This window comes from Balaenoptera musculus, chromosome X, assembly GCF_009873245.2.
Source record: "Balaenoptera musculus isolate JJ_BM4_2016_0621 chromosome X, mBalMus1.pri.v3, whole genome shotgun sequence".
Classification (NCBI taxonomy): domain Eukaryota; kingdom Metazoa; phylum Chordata; class Mammalia; order Artiodactyla; family Balaenopteridae; genus Balaenoptera; species Balaenoptera musculus.
The window spans coordinates 71,001,783-71,023,086 of NC_045806.1; the positions used below are offsets into that span (position 1 = coordinate 71,001,783).

At 33.4% G+C, this 21,304-nt stretch overlaps 1 protein-coding gene across 1 annotated transcript in view; it reads left to right on the top strand.

Annotated features, from left to right (window-relative positions):
* DACH2 (dachshund family transcription factor 2) overlaps positions 1–21,304 on the top strand; it is a 605,734-nt gene that overhangs the window by 467,795 nt on the left and 116,635 nt on the right. Inside the window, exons 6-8 of the mRNA XM_036839293.1 lie at positions 841–1,013; positions 16,176–16,311; positions 18,820–18,903. Of these exons, the coding sequence (XP_036695188.1) occupies positions 841–1,013; positions 16,176–16,311; positions 18,820–18,903 (393 nt within the window). The remainder of the gene's footprint in view (positions 1–840; positions 1,014–16,175; positions 16,312–18,819; positions 18,904–21,304) is intronic.

A 21,304-nucleotide genomic window follows, 5' to 3' on the forward strand; every position in this document is an offset into this window, starting at 1 on the left:
CTCAAAGGTATTTCTTCACAAATCCCAATCTTATAAGGGAAAAGTAGACAACTATTTTAATTTGTTACCATTTTCGTGATGACATATCTGTGGCTACCACAAGTATAATGTGGATAGTACTTGAAAGATATTAAGAAATTCAAAATATGTGAGAAAGATTTCACATTGCATAAGAAAACAAATGGAATTCTTGATGCTACTCAAAGATATTGGTATTTGTTATTAAACTGGAAAACAGGCTGATATTTTGATAAGGGAGTTATTCCTTACAGACAAAGCCTCCAAATTAGGGCTATACACATTCATTTTAGAGATTTATAACTAAAAGAGTAGGACATATTCCAAGTCTTATTTTCTTCAATAATTCTGAAGCCTAGAGAATCTATATCTTATCATACCAGCACCACTATTATGTCTCCTAAAGAAAGAGTTAAGCTAGAAACTATCTACACATCAGTACATTATAATGTTTAAAAAGAAAGTTACTTCTTTTTGTTAAACAAAGTGATGTTCAGCTCAAAGATTTTTGTTTGTTTTTATAAGTAAAAAAGTTTGAACCTTGTAACTATTTTGGGAGTGAGAGCATGAACAAGGAATATTGTTAAGTAAAAGTCTGTGGATATAAGAACATTTTTAAATTATAAAACAATGTTAAATCCCGTAAGTACTATTAATTTCTCAAAGAGATACTAGGATATATTAAAACTTCATTTAAAAAAATTCAACAAGAGTGAAATATAGATTTTTTTTTATTATTTTATAGGATCAATTTTGATGTGATTTCCCTTTGTCCAAACAATGTAACTAATGTAATAATTTAACATGCGCTGTCTCTTTTAGGACTGGATCTGCCATTTATGATGATGCCTCATCCCCTACTTCCAGTCAGCTTACCTCCTGCATCAGTTGCCATGGCAATGAATCAGATGAACCATCTCAATACTATTGCCAACATGGCTGCTGCAGCCCAGATTCACAGTCCACTCTCCAGAGCTGGGGCCTCAGTTATAAAGGTAAGAATCATGATTTAGAAGAGGACAATGGTGTTAATTACATGTAAATTTTGATAAAATAATAGCAATACCACTAGATCTTCAGTATAAACACACAGCTCATTGACTCAGTTGCTTAGCATAAAGTATTGATGAGTTTGATTTCTGACTAGGCCTGCTAAGGTGTTTTTTGTTTTTTATTTTTGTTATTGTTGTTGTTTGTTTTCATTAAATGACCACAGATATGACCTTTAATTCTAGCTTCCTGTCCTGCATTCATGAGAAGAGTGTGTGGGAGGTGTGCCCACCTAAGGACAGAGTAGAAGAATGTCCAAAATCCATTCCCATTGCTGGTGTGAAAGAAAGTAACCACTGTATCTTTTTGGTGTTTGTGATGCGGTTGTGGAGTAGTATATACCATACAAGACTTATAGTCGGAAAGACCTGAATTTCAATTCTTATTCTGCCAATTAATAGCTGAATGACCTTGGATATGACAATTAACCCTCCTGAACTTGTTTCCACAACTGTAAAATATAGGTGATAGTAATAATCTATCCCACTTATTTCATTGGCTGTCTGGAGATAATATGAGTAAAACATAGTTTAAAACTGTGAAACATTAAATAAATACTTATGATAATTTATATCATTATCATCATATTCTAGAATAAAATTTTTCAAAATTTCAGGACAACTGGGTAATGAAACACAAAGAATATTTTATAATCCTCCCTATGTATCCTATTAGTTTGGCACATGGTCTCTCTGCCCTCCAAGTAACACGTGAACTAAGCTCTTTAATGTATTTTTCCTTTTGTTGAGGAGATAATATAAGGGTATATAGGCTCAAAAGAGTATAGTTAATCCAGGCAACCCTTGATTTGTTCCTTTGTTCCTTCATTTATTCAACAAATATTGATATATACACATCACAGAGAGCAATATAGGATATGAATAGGACATAATTCCTGACTTCCAGGACTCACAAACTAAATTTAAGACAAACAACAAGTACTATTTAACTTACATAACAACACAGACTGTGATGGATAGCATAGAGAATCACCAAGTATCACAAGAATTTAGAGGAGGGAGAGATCAAACCTAGATTGGAGAAAGAGGGAGCAGGAATCACAAATGGCATTACAGTTGATGGATTTGAGCTGGGCCTTGAAATATTGATATGATTGTAATAGATGCACATGGGAGTGAAGGCAGAAGAAATGTGAGATTCTAGACATTTTTGTTCCATTTTAAATTAGCTTCCAGTTTGGGGGACTTCTAAAACAATGAAGAAAATTTAAAACATAACCTTTGTAGGAAAGGAAAAGAAAAACTGATAATTTTTTATTAAGCTCCATATATATTTCCATGGCCAAGAGGCAGTGTGCTTCCTGTAAAGGTTGTGGTCCTCAGTGAATTAGTCTACCCCAGCTAATCAGAGCTCTGTTTGAATACTTGATCAGAACATAAACCAGGAATCGGAGTTGTCTTTGAGACAAAAAATCACCCATGAACATTATTTAAAAGATGGAATAAGTTTCCTATGATTTTGAAACTGGATGGCTACTACATAAATGTGACCCCACACAAAACAGGGAAACTCTATTATGAAACAAAACATGATTTACAGTAATGGAATCGTCACGCTTACTTTGAAATGATGAAAAAATACTCTCAATAGAGGTATGATTATGGCTCTTCAGAAGTACCTTTGTTTACTTTCTTAATGACCATTACTCAGACTGAATCAGCTACATTTTGTTTGAATGTTTGGGACTTTGGATAGCTTTGTGATGAATTTGGATCAAAGAGGCACTTGGGGACGGAGTTCATGACTAGTATTTGGTTATCGGTGGAGATAACGATTGAAATGGAAAGGATAATTATCTTTTCCTTTAATAATTCAAATATTGTTAATGTATAAAAGCAATATAGCTATATTTTTGTTTATTGCTGATTTGTCTACTTCATATGCAACCTATTTTAAGAGAAAGTCAGAACCTTCACAAACACAATTGGATGCTGTTTTGTAAAAGTTGACATAGATCACATGGTTATTTAAGTCCTGCAAATATGCAGAAACCATTTTACGCTGAAGAAAATTACATCTACTTTCATATAGTTATTTTGACTAAAGTCAGTTGAAAACAAAATATTTATTTTGAATTCCTTTTGATCAATTTCTCTGCAAATCTATTGAAGTAGATTTCCATCAGAGGATGAGAAGGAAATAAAAAAAAAAATTTTACAAAGAGTTGATTTCAGTGAATACGTAGTGAGAAGCTTTTTAATATAGTTGCCAAGTTTTGCTTGTTTATTTTTTCAAAGGTGCTATTGTATATAGTAACATTATTAGTTTTAAAATAATAATTCACAGGAACTACCATAACAAAATATTTTAATTAATTGACAAATTAGGTGTTCATATGTTAAAACCTCACCCCTTCTTTCAAGAACAGTTATCAATATGATAATAGCTATATGGTACCCAATTATATGGACAGAAATTTCACACCTCTGTTGATCTATATTTCAACGGAAATTTGTTTTCAATGTGCTTCTTGGTGAGGCACGTTTTCAAAGTTCAATCTATTAGAATATCACATGCAGTGGGCAAACCTATGAATTGAGAGTTTATCATGTACTACTACTTGTGGCATACAGGAACTATTCAAAAAAAAAAACATTTTCTCTATTACATTTACAGATTATTTTTATCCTGGTAGTTTTTCATAAAAAAACAGATATTTAAATTTGTATTACTCATTGTAATTACTCACAAAATATTTGCATTGAAGTCATCAGATCTTTTATATTATATTTACCATGTAGAGGTAAACTGTCTTTCCAAAATTTGAATGATCAGAAAATTTAACATTTAACATTTAGAAATAAATGACATAATTATGGAATTTGATTTTTTTCTGACAAATCCACTATGAATTAAGGAAAGCCACAACGGCTTGCTTCACAAAATGCTCTTTTCTGTGTATTACTTTGTCTGAGCTCAGACGGTCTGCTATAACAAAATACCATAAACTAGATGGCTTAAACAAGAGAAATTTCTCACAGTTCTAGAGGCTGGGAAATCCAAGACCAAAGTGCCTGTGATTATGTTCCTGGTGAGAGCTCTCTTTCTGGTTTGCAGACAGTCATCTTCTTGCTGTGTCCTCACAAGGTGAAGAGAAAGAGAAGAAGCTAGCTCTACCATGCCTCTTCTTATAAGGGCACTAATCCCAACATGAAGTTTCCCCCCTTATGACCTATTACCTCCCAGAGCCCCATCTCTAAATACCACCACATTTAGGATTAGAGTTTCAACCCATGAATTTTGGGGAGACAAGCTTTCAGTCCGTAGCATAGACAATCTAGAGTCATCTAGGAAAAGCATCTCTGTAGTTAAAAGTCAGCTAGTATTTCCATTATATCCCCACTTTCAAGCGATTTAAAACACAGCTGAAGAAAAAAATATATATATATCAGAAACTTGATATACACAGTAAGAGATTATAACACATTACAAAAAAGTCCAAAATATGTGTTTAGTTGTATTAAAATTTACAAATATTCACAAAAAGAGCTACCAAACTTATTGATGTGTTTAAATTATTCTTATTGCTTGCATATCTTTTTTTTTAAAATAAATTTATTTATTTATTTATTTTTGGCTGTGTTGGGTCTTCGTTTCTGTGCGAGGGCTTTCTCTAGTTGCGGCGAGTGGGGGCCACTCTTCATCGCGGTGCACGGGCCTCTCACTATCGCGGCCTCTCTTGTTGTGGAGCACAGGCTCCAGACGCGTAGGCTCAGTAGTTGTGGCTCACGGGCCCAGTTGCTCCGCGGCATGTGGGATCTTCCCAGACCAGGGCTCGAACCTGTGTCCCCTGCATTAGCAGGCAGATTCTCAACCACTGCGCCACCAGGGAAGCCCTGCATATTTTTTTTTCTTACTTTTAAGTAAAATTTTTCCTGTTTTCATATCATTTTTTTAAATCTCTGGAATTAAAAAAAATGCTGTGATATTGTTTTCAGAATCCTTCTAAACACCTGCTACTCTCCTTTAGCGTAGTTTGTGTTAAGCTGATGCCTGTGTGTTGTCACTGATGCTCATGAGACTGTGATGACAATTTCCTTTGGAAGCTGGACTTGCAGTATGTGCTTTGAATATATGAGAAATAGAGAATATCAAGTTAGTGAATGAGTTGCTCTATAAACCATATTTAATTTCCAGCACTTAGCATTTCTTTTTTTATATTTCACATATTTTGACATTTTTATTGTTAAAGGGTTTTATTTTATTCTTTTTCAAAATATTTTCCCATTTGGTTATTACAGAATATTGAGCAGAGTTCCCTGTGCTATACAGTAGGTAGCTGGTTAACTATTTTAAATATAGCAGTATGTACATGTGTGTCCCAAACTTCTAGTCTATCCCTCACCTCCACCCCATGCTTCCCTGTGACAACCATAAGTTCTTTCTCTAAGACTGTGAGTCTGTTTCTGTTTTGTGTATAAGTTCAGTTGTATCATTCTTTTTTTTTAGATTCCGCATATAAGTGATATCATATAATATTTGTCTTTCTCTGTCTGACTTACTTCACTTAGTATGATAATCTCCAAGTCCATCCATGTTGCTGCAAATGCCATTATTTCATTCTTTTTATGGCTGAGTAATATTCCATTGTATATATGTACCTCATCTTCTTTATCCATTCATCTGTCGATGAACATTTAGGTTGCTTCCATGTCTCGGCTATTGTAAACAGTCCTGCAATGAACATTGTGATGCATGTACACTTTCGAACCAAGTTTTTCTCCAGATATATACACAAGAGTGGAATTGCTGGATCATATGGTAGTTCTATTTTTAGTTTTTTAAGGAACCTCCATACTGTTCTCCCTAGTGGCTGTACCAATTTACATTCCCACCAACAGTGGAGGAGAGTTCCCTTTTCTCCACACCCTGTCCTACATTTATTGTTTGTAGATTTTTTGCTGATGGCCATTCTGACTGGTGTCAGTTGATATCTTATTGTAGTTTTGATTTGCATTTCTCTAATAATTAGTGATGTTAAAGATCTTTTCATGTGCCTCTTGGCCATCTGTATGTCTTCTTTGGAGAAATGTCTATTTAGGTCTTCTGCCCAATTTTTGATTGGGTTGTTTGTTTTTACAGTATTGAGCCACATGAGCTGTTTGTAAATTTTGGAGACTAGTCCTTTGTTGGTTGCATCATTTGCAAATATTTTCTCTCATTCTGTGTTTGTCTTTTTTGTTTTGTTTATGTTTTCCTTTGCTGTGCAAAAGCTGTTGAGTTTAATTAGGTTTGTTTGTTTGTTTTTATTTCCATTACTGTGGGGGATGGATTGAAAAAGATATTGCTGCGATTTATGTCAGAGAGTGTTCTGCCTATGTTTCCCTCTAAGAGTTTTACAGTCTCACATTTAGGTCTTTAATCCATTTTGAGTTTATTTTTGTGTGGTGTTAAAGAGTATTCTAATTTCATTTTTTACATGTAGCTGTCCAGTTCTCCCAGCACTATTTATTGAAGAGACTGTTTTTCCTCCATTGTATAGTCTTGCCCCGTTTGTCATAGATTAATTGACGATAGGTGCATGGGTTCATTTCTGGGCTTTCTATCCTGTTCCATTGATCTGTATGTCTGTTTTTGTGCCAGTACCATACTCTTTTGATGACTATAGCTTTGTAGTATAGTCTGAAGTCAGGGAGCCTGATTCCTCCAGCTCCATTTTTCTTTCTCAAGATTGCTTTGGCTATTCGGAGTCTTTTGTGTATCCATACAAATTTTAAGATTTTTTGTTCCAGTTCTGTGAAAAATGCCATTGGTAATTTGATAGGGATTGCATTGAATCTGTAGATTGCCTTGGGTAGTATAGTCATTTTCCCAATATTCATTCTTCCAATCCAAGAGCATGGTATATTTTTCCATCTGTTTGTGTTGTCTTCGATTCCTTTCATCAGCATCTTATAATTTTCCAATACAAGTTTTTCTTCTCCTTAGGTGGGTTTATTCCTATGTATTCTATTCTTTTTGATGTGATGGTATATGGGGTTTTTCTTGAATTTCTCTTTCTGATCTTTTGTTGTTAGTGTATAGAAATGCAACAGATTTCTGTGTATTAATTTTGTATCCTTCCACTTTACTGAATCCATTGATGAGGTCTAGTAGTTTTCTGGTAGCATTTATAAGATTTTCTATGTATAGTATCAAATGTATAGTATCATGTCCTCTGCAAACAGTGACAGTTTTGCTTCTTCTTTTCCAATTTGGATTCCTTTTATTTTGTTTTCTTCTCTGATTGCCATGGCTAGGACTTCCAAAACTATGTTGAATAAAAGTGGCAAGAGCAGATATCCTTGTCTTGTTGCTGATCTTAGAAGAAATGCTTTCAGCTTTTCACTGTTGAATATGATGTTAGCTGAAGGTTTGTCACATATAGCCTTTATTATGTTGAAGTTTGTTCTTTCTTTGCCCACTTTCTGGAGAGTTTTTATCATAAATGGGTGTTGAAAACACTTAGCATTTCTGATTAAAGTGCCTGGGAGGAAATATTTTAATATTCCTGTGCTTCACTTTTTCTTTCTGCAAACTAGATCTCTCACATTCTTTACACTTCATTTCTATGTTTCCATTTCTTCTGATTGAGTCTACATCAGAAAACTGGTTAGGCTAATCTATAAGTCATGTTAACTCCTAATCATAATTCAGGTTAGCCAATTTGGCATTTGTTAGCAAGTATATTGTTAGCTATTTGAATCAGAAGAAGCCACTGATATCTGGTTTAAAGCCATCCATATTTTTTGTTCTCCATTGATTGAGTCCCTATTATGCATCAGATGGTTTTTAAGGCTTATAACCTAATGGGAAGAGACAAATAATAAACAGAATTCTTTATTAAAAATTTAAATAGATGAAATGAACTAATATGTACTATTTTGAAAACATGCTTTTGCTGATTTTGTTTTATACTCCATGAGACCAGGATTCCTGAGTCATAAGAAAAATGGAAACTATGTACAATGATTTAAGTTTTCCTACCTTCTCTGTGCTTAAAAGTTTACTAGTAGATGATTGTCATTGTGCCATGTTTGTCCTTAATTTTTCAGGTTCTTTAAAAGGACCAATGTAGAATGCATACAACTGTGATTGCATATTTGCATAATATGTGTTTTAATAATGTGACAGTGTACTTGTGTTCGTTTGAATGCTCATAGACTCAAATGAATGCAACACTTAGTGTACTTATTCATAATCTTGTTATTTGCCTAGTCTGATAATGTTGAACATTAGAATGAAATAAAAAACCTTCAAATCCCTATAATAGACTTAAAAGTTCAGTGTTTTAGAGTTTATATTTGGTCCAGCATCCAGTGGTGTGTCTGTAAAGCAGCTCTTCATAAACAAAACAAAATAAAAAAGAAAACCTCTGATTTATAACATTTGCTAATTTCTATGGTGTAAATATTCCCACCATGGCTGATTTCAAGTTAACAACAGCTTAACACTTGGCTCACAGAATTACTGTATATTTAACAATTAGCTCTAGTTTGAGCAAGACAACACTCCCCTTTTAAAGCATTACATGAAATATGAAATCTTTATCAAATCAAACTTTCTATGCCAATATTCTCCCATATCCATTAAGCAAATCAAACAAAATCTTTTCAAAGCAGTTTACCTATTATCTTTTATTTCTTCAGAAAGGCATAACATGTGAGTCAAAGTTTAAGAAATCTCTATAAAATGAATGAATAATTAGTTTCTTTGACAATTGATATTATACCAGCTTAACATAGAATAAAGTCAAATTGGAAAGAGCATAATTACATTTGTGCCTTTCTCTTCTACCACTGTGTAAATATTTCTACCCTAGTGTGAAAAAAGTTAGGTGATTAGAGGTGTTGATTCCTGCAAATGTCCTTAGATAGTGAAAGCTAACCCAAGGGAGACTAGACCTGGCTTCATCCTTTTAATTTCCTTTTCACGGGTAGGAGAGAAAACCATAGCTTTTTAGAGCTCTGAGAAGTGATGTGACTTTTAGAAGCTAAGAATCTAAAGAAAATATATATTTGCTTATGGTTTAATAAACTTCCCCACCTCCATGGTGGTAAACAATTAACAAAGTATCTTAGGCAGATGCATAGCACATACCTACTATAGCAACACTATTCAATATAGTAGCCACTAGCCACATGTGGCTATTTCAATTTAAATTAATTAAATAAAATGAAAACTTCAGTTCCTCAGTTTCAACTAGCCACATTTCAACTGCTCAATAGTCACATGGTACTTGACTACTATATTAGATAGCACAGGTAAGGAACATTTGCATCACTGCAGAAAATTTTATTGGACAGCACTGTTCTAAAGCATTAGATAGTATGGTTGAAAAGTTCAGAATCACTAGTAATCTTTGGGAAAAAAGGATAATACAGATTGAAAAATCAGCAAATGTATTGCAATTAGCCTTGAATTTGGCCAGAAATGATAGCTATTGCTGAATATTGGCTTACTCCATTATTATTGTCATCTTTTTCTATTAGAAAACAGAGAGCAAGAACACAGAATTCACTGATTTAGCAAAGGTCTAATATGTGCAGAGGATCATGTTACATTGCTTTATCAAAAACACAAAATGAAACAGGCAGATGCCCCATCCCCCAAATAATTTATAGAATTATATACTGTTTCTGGCTAGAGCCATCATAGTTTGTCAGCTAAGTAAGATGCATTGAGAAGATTTCACTGGAGGCAGTATGGCATGATGGGTAAGAGCACAAGCTCTGAAGTCAGATTGCCTGCCTGTATTTGAATCCTGGTTTCAAAATTTCTTTTATATGACTTTAGGAAAATTAATTAACCTGCCTGTATCTCAGTTTGCCTTATTTCCCAATGAAATGGGGATAATAATTGTACCTACTTCATAGTGTTAACAAGAGACTTAAATGAGACAAACTTGTTAACACACTTAGAGCACTGTCGGACATCTAGTAAATACTCAGTATATATATTAGGTAATATTATTTTATTATGTTTTATACTTATGTTTTCTTTTATTATGTTTTCTATACTCATATAGAAATAGTAATAAGTAGAAACCAAAATCATGGCAGAGAGCTAGCCTGAGAAAGAAGTAGCTTTCCCTATATACATTTGTCTGTGCAACTTCTTATCAGTACCAGGACCAAGGGTTCCCCACCATTAGATGCATATACAGGTATTGGACCCGCCCTCTAGAGAGCATCCGTTCATGTGCAATGGCTATTTTGATCTCAGTGCCACAAAAGAAAAGTTAGGGATCTGGTGGGGACTGGAGAGATGTGCCCATTCTGATATCAAAATTGATCTAATTTGTATTTTATTTTAATTTATCTTTGAATGTTTATATGTGGATTATTTAGTCTTTAGTCTGAACTAGGAGCATCTACACACCATATGAAGACACCCATAGGCCTTTCTTTCATCCTCAATGGGTATATTAGTCACTCAATAAATGTTTGTTGCATGAATGGATGAAAACTAATGATTCATCAGATATTAAACTTTGGGGAATGTTTTCAACATAAATGATCATTAGTGATACAGATGTTAATTCCCAAGCTGGAAAAGACATTATAAGTTGCGAACAAATTTTTTTTTTGGTTTTGGTTTTGTTGTTGTTGTTTGTTTCTGTTTTTTGGCCAGAAACTAGTTTGGGAATATTGTTATGCCAGGCACATAGTCTTTAGGTCTGGCTCAGATCCCTTTACTGTTGGCTCAGATATTAGCATTTGTAGCTAATAACTAATATAACTATAACATGAATTGAAAATTGCATTAAGATCATTAGGCTTTCAAAGCTTTTCATCCTTCAGTTATATTACTCAATGTGGCAAAATCCTGAGAGCAGAATAGGTAAAATACCTGACTGATATGAAAATATATTTTCCTACATTTAAATATTTTATAATACAGTTTTTCTGTATTTGTGGGAAACTTTGTCATATCAGTGTGCCATAGTTTTCTCTGATAACAAATTTAAGAAATTTAAGTAGGAAGCTGTTATTTGGCTGTTTACCAGTATCATCTGATTAGCTGTGTTTTTTGTTTAGCTGAGCAGCTGGCAATTAATGAATTGATTGGAAATGGTCACAAGGCAATGGCATTAGCATGTGAACATCTGGTATTAAAATTAGTCAACACAGAGAGGGTTTTTTTGTGATAATTCAAATTCACTGAAAAAATCACTAGTTGAGTCTTATTCTAAGTGCTCTGTGGAAAAACAAAGCTATTACTGTTTTTAGAACGTGAGATGAAGATGCATTGAGTGAGAATTAAGGTGTGTGTGTGTGTGTGTGTGTGTGTGTGTGTGTTTGGATGGGTGGCAGAGGTCCAAACCTACAACATAATTTGCAAGCCATACATATTCCCACTGAACTATCCATTCTCCCACTCGAGGTCATTTACATGCTATGAACAGATATTATGGCTGATTCCCTTCAGCTGTCAGCCTCTTCCAGAACAAGTTTCAAATTGAAGAGGTGAAAGGGTTCTTTGTCCAAATATTACATAGGTCACAGTTAGGGCATGCTTATGATTTTGGACTCTCTCATGGTTACATGTTCCAGTTGCACCCCCCTCATCTGTCTGTTTTTTTCTAAATTCATGAAAACCCTGCCATATCCATCTATGTTAACTTAAATACATTTGTAAATTGTTGATTGTGGAGCACTTACTAATTCTTAAACTGATTCATAAAAATTCACAAAGTGTCATGCATTCAATAGTATTCAAAGATAACAAATCTGAGCATCAAATTCTTCCTCAGGACTAATGGTAACCCAAGTTAGCAACAACAATGAACAAACTTCTTATTTTCTTGTTCCTGATTTTATTATTTAAGTCTGTCCAATTACAATCTGTTCTGTTTCTGCATAACTCTGGTGACAGTACAGAAGGAACACATCAATTAAATATGAAATATCAAGACAAATGCATGAATAAAATATCTAGCATTCAGATAAACTTCCAAAAGCCACTCCTAAGCAGCGAAATGCCATTAAATCCTTTAGGAACTCATTAATAGATTAACATTTGGAAGAGTAATTACAGTGAGAGTCGAATTCCAATTAAATAAAAATAAAAAGACAAATTGTATGTTACATAACCCCACTGAACGCTTGAGAAGAATCAATATCATAAAACATCAGAGGTACAATTTAACATTGAGATAGGTGTTTTTAAAAGGCAACAACACACATGAACACATAAATATAAACACGTTTGATACGCGTGTATTAGTACTTCACAAGTTCTGCGTATATTATATTTCCAAAGATGTAAAGAAATACATTGAGATGAAATAAAGTATCTCCATGAAACTGGGCAGAGTTGATACCTTAGTGCCAAGAAACTAAATCCTATACCAAACTGACTGTGTTAAACCTTGTATAAAACTGATTATTCTCAGCTTTGACCCTGGTTTTTATTAAGGTTCAAATGTACTTTCAAATGATTTAATATGATGAACATCTCCTTTGACCATATGTACCCCACAAAAAGGGAAACAGTGTGATAGAAGAGGGAATAATAGGTACTAATTAAAAACATTTTCTATAATGACTCTTTCTTCTTAGCCACAAGCCTTGAACTATGTAAGTATATGCTAGAATTTGAGTTATTATTGCAGATAATTTTACTAATTTCAGGGGAAAGTGGGGATTGATTGGGTAAGTATGTATCAGTTTTGGAAATCTCCCTCCTTGCTACGTTGACTGAATATGGAGAAAACTTCTGCAGTGTTTCAGAAGAGCTACAGCTGTTTTTGATGGGGCACGAATGAAATACATGAAGAGTAACAGTGTTGTAAAAGTCATAAATGCCAAATAAAATTAAGTCATCAATGAGTAAAATGATTGGGGTTATAGATTTGCAATTTTCCTTTTTAATTGCCCTTATTGATTTGTTGCAAATACTGTTAACCCTGTATTTGACAAATGGTGAAGACATTATCACTTGTGTTCCATTTGTAATAAAACAGATTAACTTGCTGTGAAAATTTAACTAGGCTGAGACACAACAGTAGCCACCTAATGAACCAAAACACATTGCAGTTAAGTAGCTAAATAGATGCATACTGATTACAGGGCTGAAAAATGGATCTGTTTACTTGCAAAGTAGAAATTGTTTATAGAACTATTCATTATTTTAGGAGAAATTAAACATTCCCAGTTTCCTACAGATTTTTTTTTTAAACCCACCTAATTCTTAATCAGTATAAGGCACTGGATTCATCTAATGTTGTTTACATGGTGAAAAAAGTCTGACCTCTGTGAGGTCTTAGGAAACAATAACAATGATTGAACCTTGATGGAATTTGGAAAGTGCAGGCTACAAAATATTAAAGCAGAAATATGACTATGCAAAATGTTAGCTCTAAGTAGCTCTAAGTCATGTTTTAAAAGTTAATTTATTTTTCCACCTAATGTACTGTTCAAAATGTCAAAGAAAGAGTTTAAAAGTATATTATTTGAGTTCATATTATTTGTTCATATGAAAATTTTAAACATTTTGGAGGATTCCTCTTTAGAGCATTGTATTTTTTCTCATTATTTATAGTATTTTCTATTTGTGTAGATGTTCTTCCAATTTTTTAAAAATTCAGCATGAGCTTTCATTTTTTAAGCAGGGTGAGCAAGTTCAAGTATCACTGTCACTTGAATTCTCTTGCTTTTCCAAACCATCAGCTTTATGAATCACCCCCAAATTTTCCATTTTTATTATGACAGCATATATTGCTGTGTATTGTTCCTGTTTGCCACTACACAGTGATTTTGTTTGTTCAGTTCTATTTTTGCTCAGTAACTGCTGTACTTTGTCCCTATCCATTCACTTACAGGTCCATTAGAGATAAACATAGTTATTAAATTACATATTTTTCAGCAAATATCCAATGTTAGAATTCAAAGACTGGACACATTTTAGCATAGAATCATTGAGACTACACAACAGTGAAAAGCAAAAAATAATTTTGACCTCATATATGAAATTCCTTTCGTTGGGGTGTGTGTGTGTATGTTCACATGCTATTTAGGGATTATATTTTTAATCACTATACTTTAGGTTGAATTTCACAGCTGATGAATTACTAGTCTTTTCAAAAAGTAAAATGATGTGGTATAAAGTCTATATATAATTTGCTGCCCATCTCCATACCATCCCTCCAAAATACAAATATAATTATTTGGAAAAAAAATGATTCTCTTCTTCTGCTTTGCTTATAGTGTCTTTTGATCTTGCCCTGTGTACATAGTATTGCAACTGTATACTTAACTGTATACTAAATATAAATGAAATATATATTTCTCTGTCTTAAAACATTGTTTTTGAAGCATGACAAAAGTTATAGAGCCTTTAAGGTGTAGTATATATTTACAATTATTGGTATTTAATAACTATATCATATTGCAGCTAATATACTCAAAGTCAGTTATTCATTTCATTAAAATTATCAAATGTTAACTAAATGCTAAATAATAATATATAAAGCACCATTTAAAAATGAACATACTACATTGATGACTATATTAGTTCTTTATTGCTTCTGTAACAAATTATGACAAATTAAGTAGCTTAAAACAATGCAAATTTATTATATTACAGTTCTGTAGGTCAGATGTCTGACATGGCTATCATTGAGCTAAAATCAAGCTGCTGGCAAGAGTGCATTTCTTTCTGTAAGCTCCCAATAAAGAATCGGTTTCCTTGCCTTTTCCAACTTATCTCTCTGACCATTCTTCCATAATCATATCTTCCTCTGACTTTCCTTTCTGCCCCCAAGATAATCCAGTGTAATAGCTCTATCTCAGGGTTCTCAGTCACATCTGAAAAGTCCATTTTGCCATGTAAGATAACATATTCACAGGCTCTAGCTCTTAGGATATGGACTAAACATCTTTGGCGGGGCAGGGGGGCACTATTCTGTCTGCCACAATGATAGACATTGCAAAATGCTAATTTCCACTAATGAAATAATAACCTTTAACTCTCATAATATTAATTTTGCATTAAACAGTTTTTCTTTAAGGAATTTATCAGTTTTGGACCTCTTGTGCAAAATCATTGTGAAAATGTATAAGAACATATTTGACAAACTAATTTTTAATGTTATGATGATTAGAATACTGAGGTTGTAATTACACATAATTAGACAGAACATTTAATTTAAGAAATTTATTATGGATGAATTAAATATTTTATAGAATAAACATTCTCTGTCCCAGCATGTCTATCACTGAGTCACATTTATTGCATATATGGATAAACACTACAATGTGTTTTTTTAATTGATCAAATTAACTAAATGATTTTCAGATTTATTCATCAGTTTGTGATGCATAAGCACAGTGAATAACTTCAGAGTTTTTAGCAATATTCATTATCACAAAAGTCCTGAGAACCATAACCATTAATGTTGAGTTATGTAAAAGAAATATTTTATTTTTATTCAAATTCATAATTTAAAACTATAAAAATCTAAACAATACTAATGAACTGATGTTGATAGGTCTTAGTGTTAGTTTTAAAAACCCATCATTGTGTCCTGTGACTATCAAACTATTTTGTTTGCAAAATTCAACATGAATTCCTAAGGTCTGATAGATCACAAGTATATTATTGCCATAATTTTTGTCAGTGCAGAAAGACACAACATGTACCAGGTGCCACTATTTGTAAGTTTTATTCCAGGGTTCCAGGTGTTTACCTTTGGGGGATCTTCTTACTCAGACAGTAAGCTCACCCTCCAGGTTATGGCCTGAACATTATATCAATGTAGAAGCTTACAATAACAAATTTTCACTAACAATAGTCACTTCACTTCGTAATCCTTGATGAATTTCCTAGGAAAGGAAATGGAAACTAACCTTTCTTGAGCTCTAGCATGTATCTGGCGTAGCACTGAGCCTTTTCACTCTTTCTCTTATTTAACCCTCACAATATCCCATTAATTTCCCAAGAACAAAAAATATGGTTTTGTCTGAAGATATGTGTTTAAGACCAAGTATTATGGATGTATGCACTTTCAGGATGAGAGGTCAACATTTCAAATGTTATGGACTCCACCAATGTGAAAACTTGGTGCAAGATCACATTTCCTTTTGTGTTTCCTTTTGTGTAAGGAACGGATCCCAGAGAGTCCTTCTCCTGCTCCTTCCCTGGAAGAGAGTCATCGCCCTGGGAGCCAGACCTCCTCCCACCCCAGCAGCAGCGTGTCCAGCTCTCCCTCTCAGATGGATCACCATTCGGAGAGAATGGGTGAGTATCTCACCTGAAGCAAGGAACTGAAAGATAATCTTTCAGGAAATTCTTCATTAGGCAATAGAGAGGGGAGAAAAACCTGGGGGAATTGATACTTTTTGAAAAGTGGTGATTTTTTGTTACTGAAGCAATATGAACAACAAAAAAGGTGTTAAAAGTTTGTTCTCTGGAAGGGGCTTCATTTACTGTATCACTGGATCTCATGGGAACAATTTGATGGGATTTTTGTAGAGTATATGTTAATTCAATATGCTGGTATTTGGCAGCTAGTGTGATACAAATTACTTGCTATATTCACAGCACGCTTTGAATAATGGAAGATAAAATATCCTTTGGACAGTTGATCATGTAAGAGTGATTAAAAAGTGAATCAATATATGATTTGCAATAATCTCAGCAATTTAGATCACAAATTTTAACATGATTTTTCCTACGTTTCTTTTTTATTGTTTCAGAAGTCTTACACCACAGACACTATTCCAGAAATATTATAATGTTATTGTCAGTGATCTGGCATATTGGAGACTTGAATCTAGACACAGTCTGGCACTAACTAGCTATGAGATCTTGGGTATGTCACTTAACCACAATGAGTATCTTTACCTAACATATAGATATAATTACTGCTCTGCCTAGTGCACTGGAGTTTTATGAGGTCAAATGAAATAATATGTGGAAAAAACACTTCAGAAATTTAAAGCGCTAAGGAAATGTGAGGGATAAGCACTATTTTTCTCTGTGTGGCTTTGCCTTGATTGCTTATCATCTCCTGCTGTTTGATCCTACTCAGGTGTACAGACATTACTCAGTGCATTCAGCTATAACAAATTCTCATTTGGTATATAATAAGTATGAACCAAGTGAGCTAGGTAAAATCTTCATTAATCTTCTGTACCTACACAATCCAATTTCCTAAGTATCCATTTCCTTTAGGGAAAATAATATCTTATCTTCTTTTAGTCTTACTATAGGGACATTTTTAATGTAAACTCTAAATTTTTACACTTCATAAGAGTGATTGCTTCAAGACTCTCCAAAATAATGTTTTTATGGGGGAGGAAAGGAATTTGAGGGATTAGGGAAGGTGTTAGGTTCTGGATTTGTGGTGGGGAAGGACAAAGATGATTTCTCTCTTGTGGAAATTCATCCAAGTCTCACTTAGCTTGTCGATATTATATATTCTTTATAACGATTTAGCTTCATAGTGAGCCCAGTGGGTCTCAAATCTGGCTCCCCATTATAATCACCTATGGAGCATTTACAAATCTGGATGCCCAGGCCACACGCTCAGGGTCTCATTTACCTGGTCTGGAATAGAGCCTAGAAGGAGTGTTTTGTTTTGCTTTTCAGTATCTTCTCAGGACATTCTAATGTGCAGCCAGAGTTAACCACTGAATTAGAACTTGTAGCTAATGGCCATAAGGGAGTAAATTTAATTCCTGGAAGAGGTGACAGAGGTTTTCTAGCTTTACTCTGTTCTGTGGATACAGACTAACCTACTAGTTACAATATTGTGTGCAACAGATTCAAGGGAGTCTGAGCAAGACCTGTGGGGGTAGCCAGATGACCATAAAGGAATCAAGAAACATACATTCTTCTATTAGGATAATCTTTGTACTGATGAGGGAGGGCAGTAGAGAGGAAAAAGAGAGAGAGAATTATTTATTGAGTGCTGGCTAAAAGCAGAGCACACAGGGAAATATGTGTACTCTGTAATAGACATATCATAAGAGATGTCATACTTAGAAATAAACTATATCCAAAGCAATATAATATTCTAAAAAAAATCTTGACAACATAAAACATTTCTTATTCCACTGGCAGTAATTATACTCTCTATGCACATTCCACAATTGTCCAAGCGTGATAGTGAGATTGTCTATAAGTGAATTAAAAGGTTTGATGATTTTTGGTTTAAAGTGACCATACTTTATTGATAGTGCTATATAACATTTTAATAAAATATAACTAAAGAGAATTAAATGATAAACTGAAATTGACATGATTTTCCTCTTTCAATATAAATGTCTTGTGAAGAAGCACTTACAATTACCAGAAAATTATATTTTATCTATTAATTTTGCTATATATTTGCAAAAACTCTACAAAGTAAACTAAATTCATAATTATTTTAAACTCATGAGATTAAGTGAAAAGTTCTCTCTGAAGCATTTTGGGAAATATATTATTAATTATGGAGGTAAATAGCTAATTTGCACATGAATTTCAAAAAAGGAAATATTTTAAGTGATTTAAAGAAAATACATTGGAAATTATATATATACTACGTATTAATTATACTTTAAAATTCATATGATTAAGCAGCTTATTGATTTTTAAATTGTATGGTCATCAGACCAACAAAAATCTTTTCAGTTGTTCAGAAGTAGAAGTGTATAAAATTCATGTTGTTATTGGAGTAAAATAGCTATTTATGTAATGGTTTTCTGCTTTTCTTTTGGGTGTTTTGCAAGAAAATTACTCAGTTATATCTCTTATTTATAGTTATGATGCCCAACAATAGAGAGGAACTTATTGTTGATCAGGATAATGGACCAACCATCAAAAAATTCCAAAGGGAAAATAAAGGTAAAATGACTTTTGCTTATTTGATGTACATATAAAGATCAGATACTAACTCAATTAACATCCCATTGCTGTATATTGCATCCACATTTCCCTAAGTCAGAATAGATCCATACTGGCTTTGGATAAATTCTTTTAGTAGTAAAAAAATAATATTTACCTGAAGCTTGTTTATTTGATGTTATAAATAACATATTAGCCCAAAGTTTCTCTGTGCCTATGGTTGGAAACTTTACCCTAAGTCCTTTTATTATGCCTGATCCAAGACATCTGATTCTCTTTTTATTATGTATGCACTTTGTTGCTATATTTAAATGAATCACCATTTGATGGTTATGTTTGAAAAACTTGAGTTGCTGTCATAGAGGAGAGATGTTCCCCTCAACACTCAAAAGTGATTTTAAAAGTATATGCTAATTTGGACATTTCAGAGGAAAGTTTAGCAAGCAGCTCCAATCAGGTATTTACCTATAATATTGATAGATATGACATCAATCTGGCTTGTAATCAACTGACAAACGTGTCATTTCTGCACAGTATCCAATTTTTTCTTAGGATATCCATTTAAAGAAGGTAGGGAAAGTAAGAATTTCAAAGACAGGCTTTCTGATATGAAAACTGAGTAAAACTTTGTTTAAAAGTCTGTAAAGGTAAGAGTAAAGGAAAATATATCAGCATATGTTATAGGCTATGCGTTATGACTGTCACCATGAGTTAGTAACTCTAAGCTAAAGAACATAAGCTAACATGTAATTTATCAGATCATCAGATGGTCTGATTGTACTTCACTATAGGCTGCATTTTTCAATCTTTAATAAAGATGCTCATAATATACAGAAAAAAACACTCCATGAGCTGAAGAGTTAATGGAGAAATTTTTTATTTCTTCTCTAGACTGAACTTGCTTTCTAATTACCTAGATGAGCATTTTAGTTAGAATTTGGAATAATGTATAATTTTAATTTCATTGATCCATTGTTGGTTTCCTTGCCACATGTTTTGTCTTTTCTTATCCAAATACTGAAAGACTGTACCCTCTGGGGCCCCAAGATGTAAATGCTTGATTTCAGAAAAGTTGTCAGAATGGAAGTCAGGTTCAGTATATTAAACTACCCAAACTCTTACACAGGTAATGGAATTATAGTTAAAGATGAAATTTCATTCATAACTCAAAAACAATTTGTTCCTGAAACTTCTTTCCTAGCAAGTCATGACTGTTTGAAGGACAGCTTGGAAGTAAAGCATATTTTCTAGGAAAATCTCAAGCTGTACATGATACATATGATTCTGTCAGAACTGCAAACCTCATAAGTCAAAATGGCATTTAGGACTGGCCTGTTTGCTTCAGTGTTCAAGTACACACTGTTGTGTCTTATTAAAAATCAGCTGGAGTGCTAGTACAGATGTACAGTAGCCGATTTTCATAAAATACACAGTGGTATGCACTGGCATTTCTGAATCTCTTACTGTGGAATGGCACAGTTATACTCATTTCAAATGGGTTGGTCACACATCCTGGTGAGGACATTAATAGACCGGCGTGGCATATTAAACTGTACTTCTCTGGTTATAATGGAAAACTTTATTTTAAATGAGATTTTCTATGTTAAGTTCTACCAGTTACATTTGTACTTAAGATAAAATATATTTTCCTCAAATAGATTTTAGTTCTTAAAAGGGAATGCAGTTAAAGTAGAAGTCTCAACATTTATTAAGTTTGACAAGTAGGCAGTTTATACAACTGTGGCAAACATATGTTTTCACATCTGTTTTGAGTAATATCGTGATTTTAAAAATGATTTATAGCTCTGGAAATTATAAAATGCCAGCTTTGCTGTTATGTGGAAATTTTCAGAAAATGATTAGAGTATGCTTCATGTAGCCCGCCTCTTACTCTATGTTGTAAAATTGGGTGACAGCTAGTGTGATACATATCTCAAATGATAATTTGTATTTTGCCTTAAATTTTCATATGCAAACATGTCAAAGTCTATATGATCTGGGCTTTCATGCAGTGAGTTCCATTTAGACTGTGTCCAACATGACTTACCAAAATTGCTATTTTAGTTTTGACTCAAGTATTTTGACTAAACTAACTCGTCAATCAAATAAAGCCTTTGATTTTATTTTTCCACAGACTTAGTCAAACAAATTGACCAAATCAATCACATGTTATGACATTGTGTTACATAGTTTTCAGCAATCAGTTCTGGGATTCTTTAGAGTAGAGACTTTGGGACTATCCACCTTACTTCACCCATGTGGAAGCAAAGGTCCAAAACAAGACCCTCTTCCCTTGGCAGCCACTGGTCTCCCAAACTGCTGTCAGAAATAGGGGCTTTTTGATATTTTGCATTTTGTATTGAATGTATCTATTGAAAACTTTATATGTATGAGAAGTATT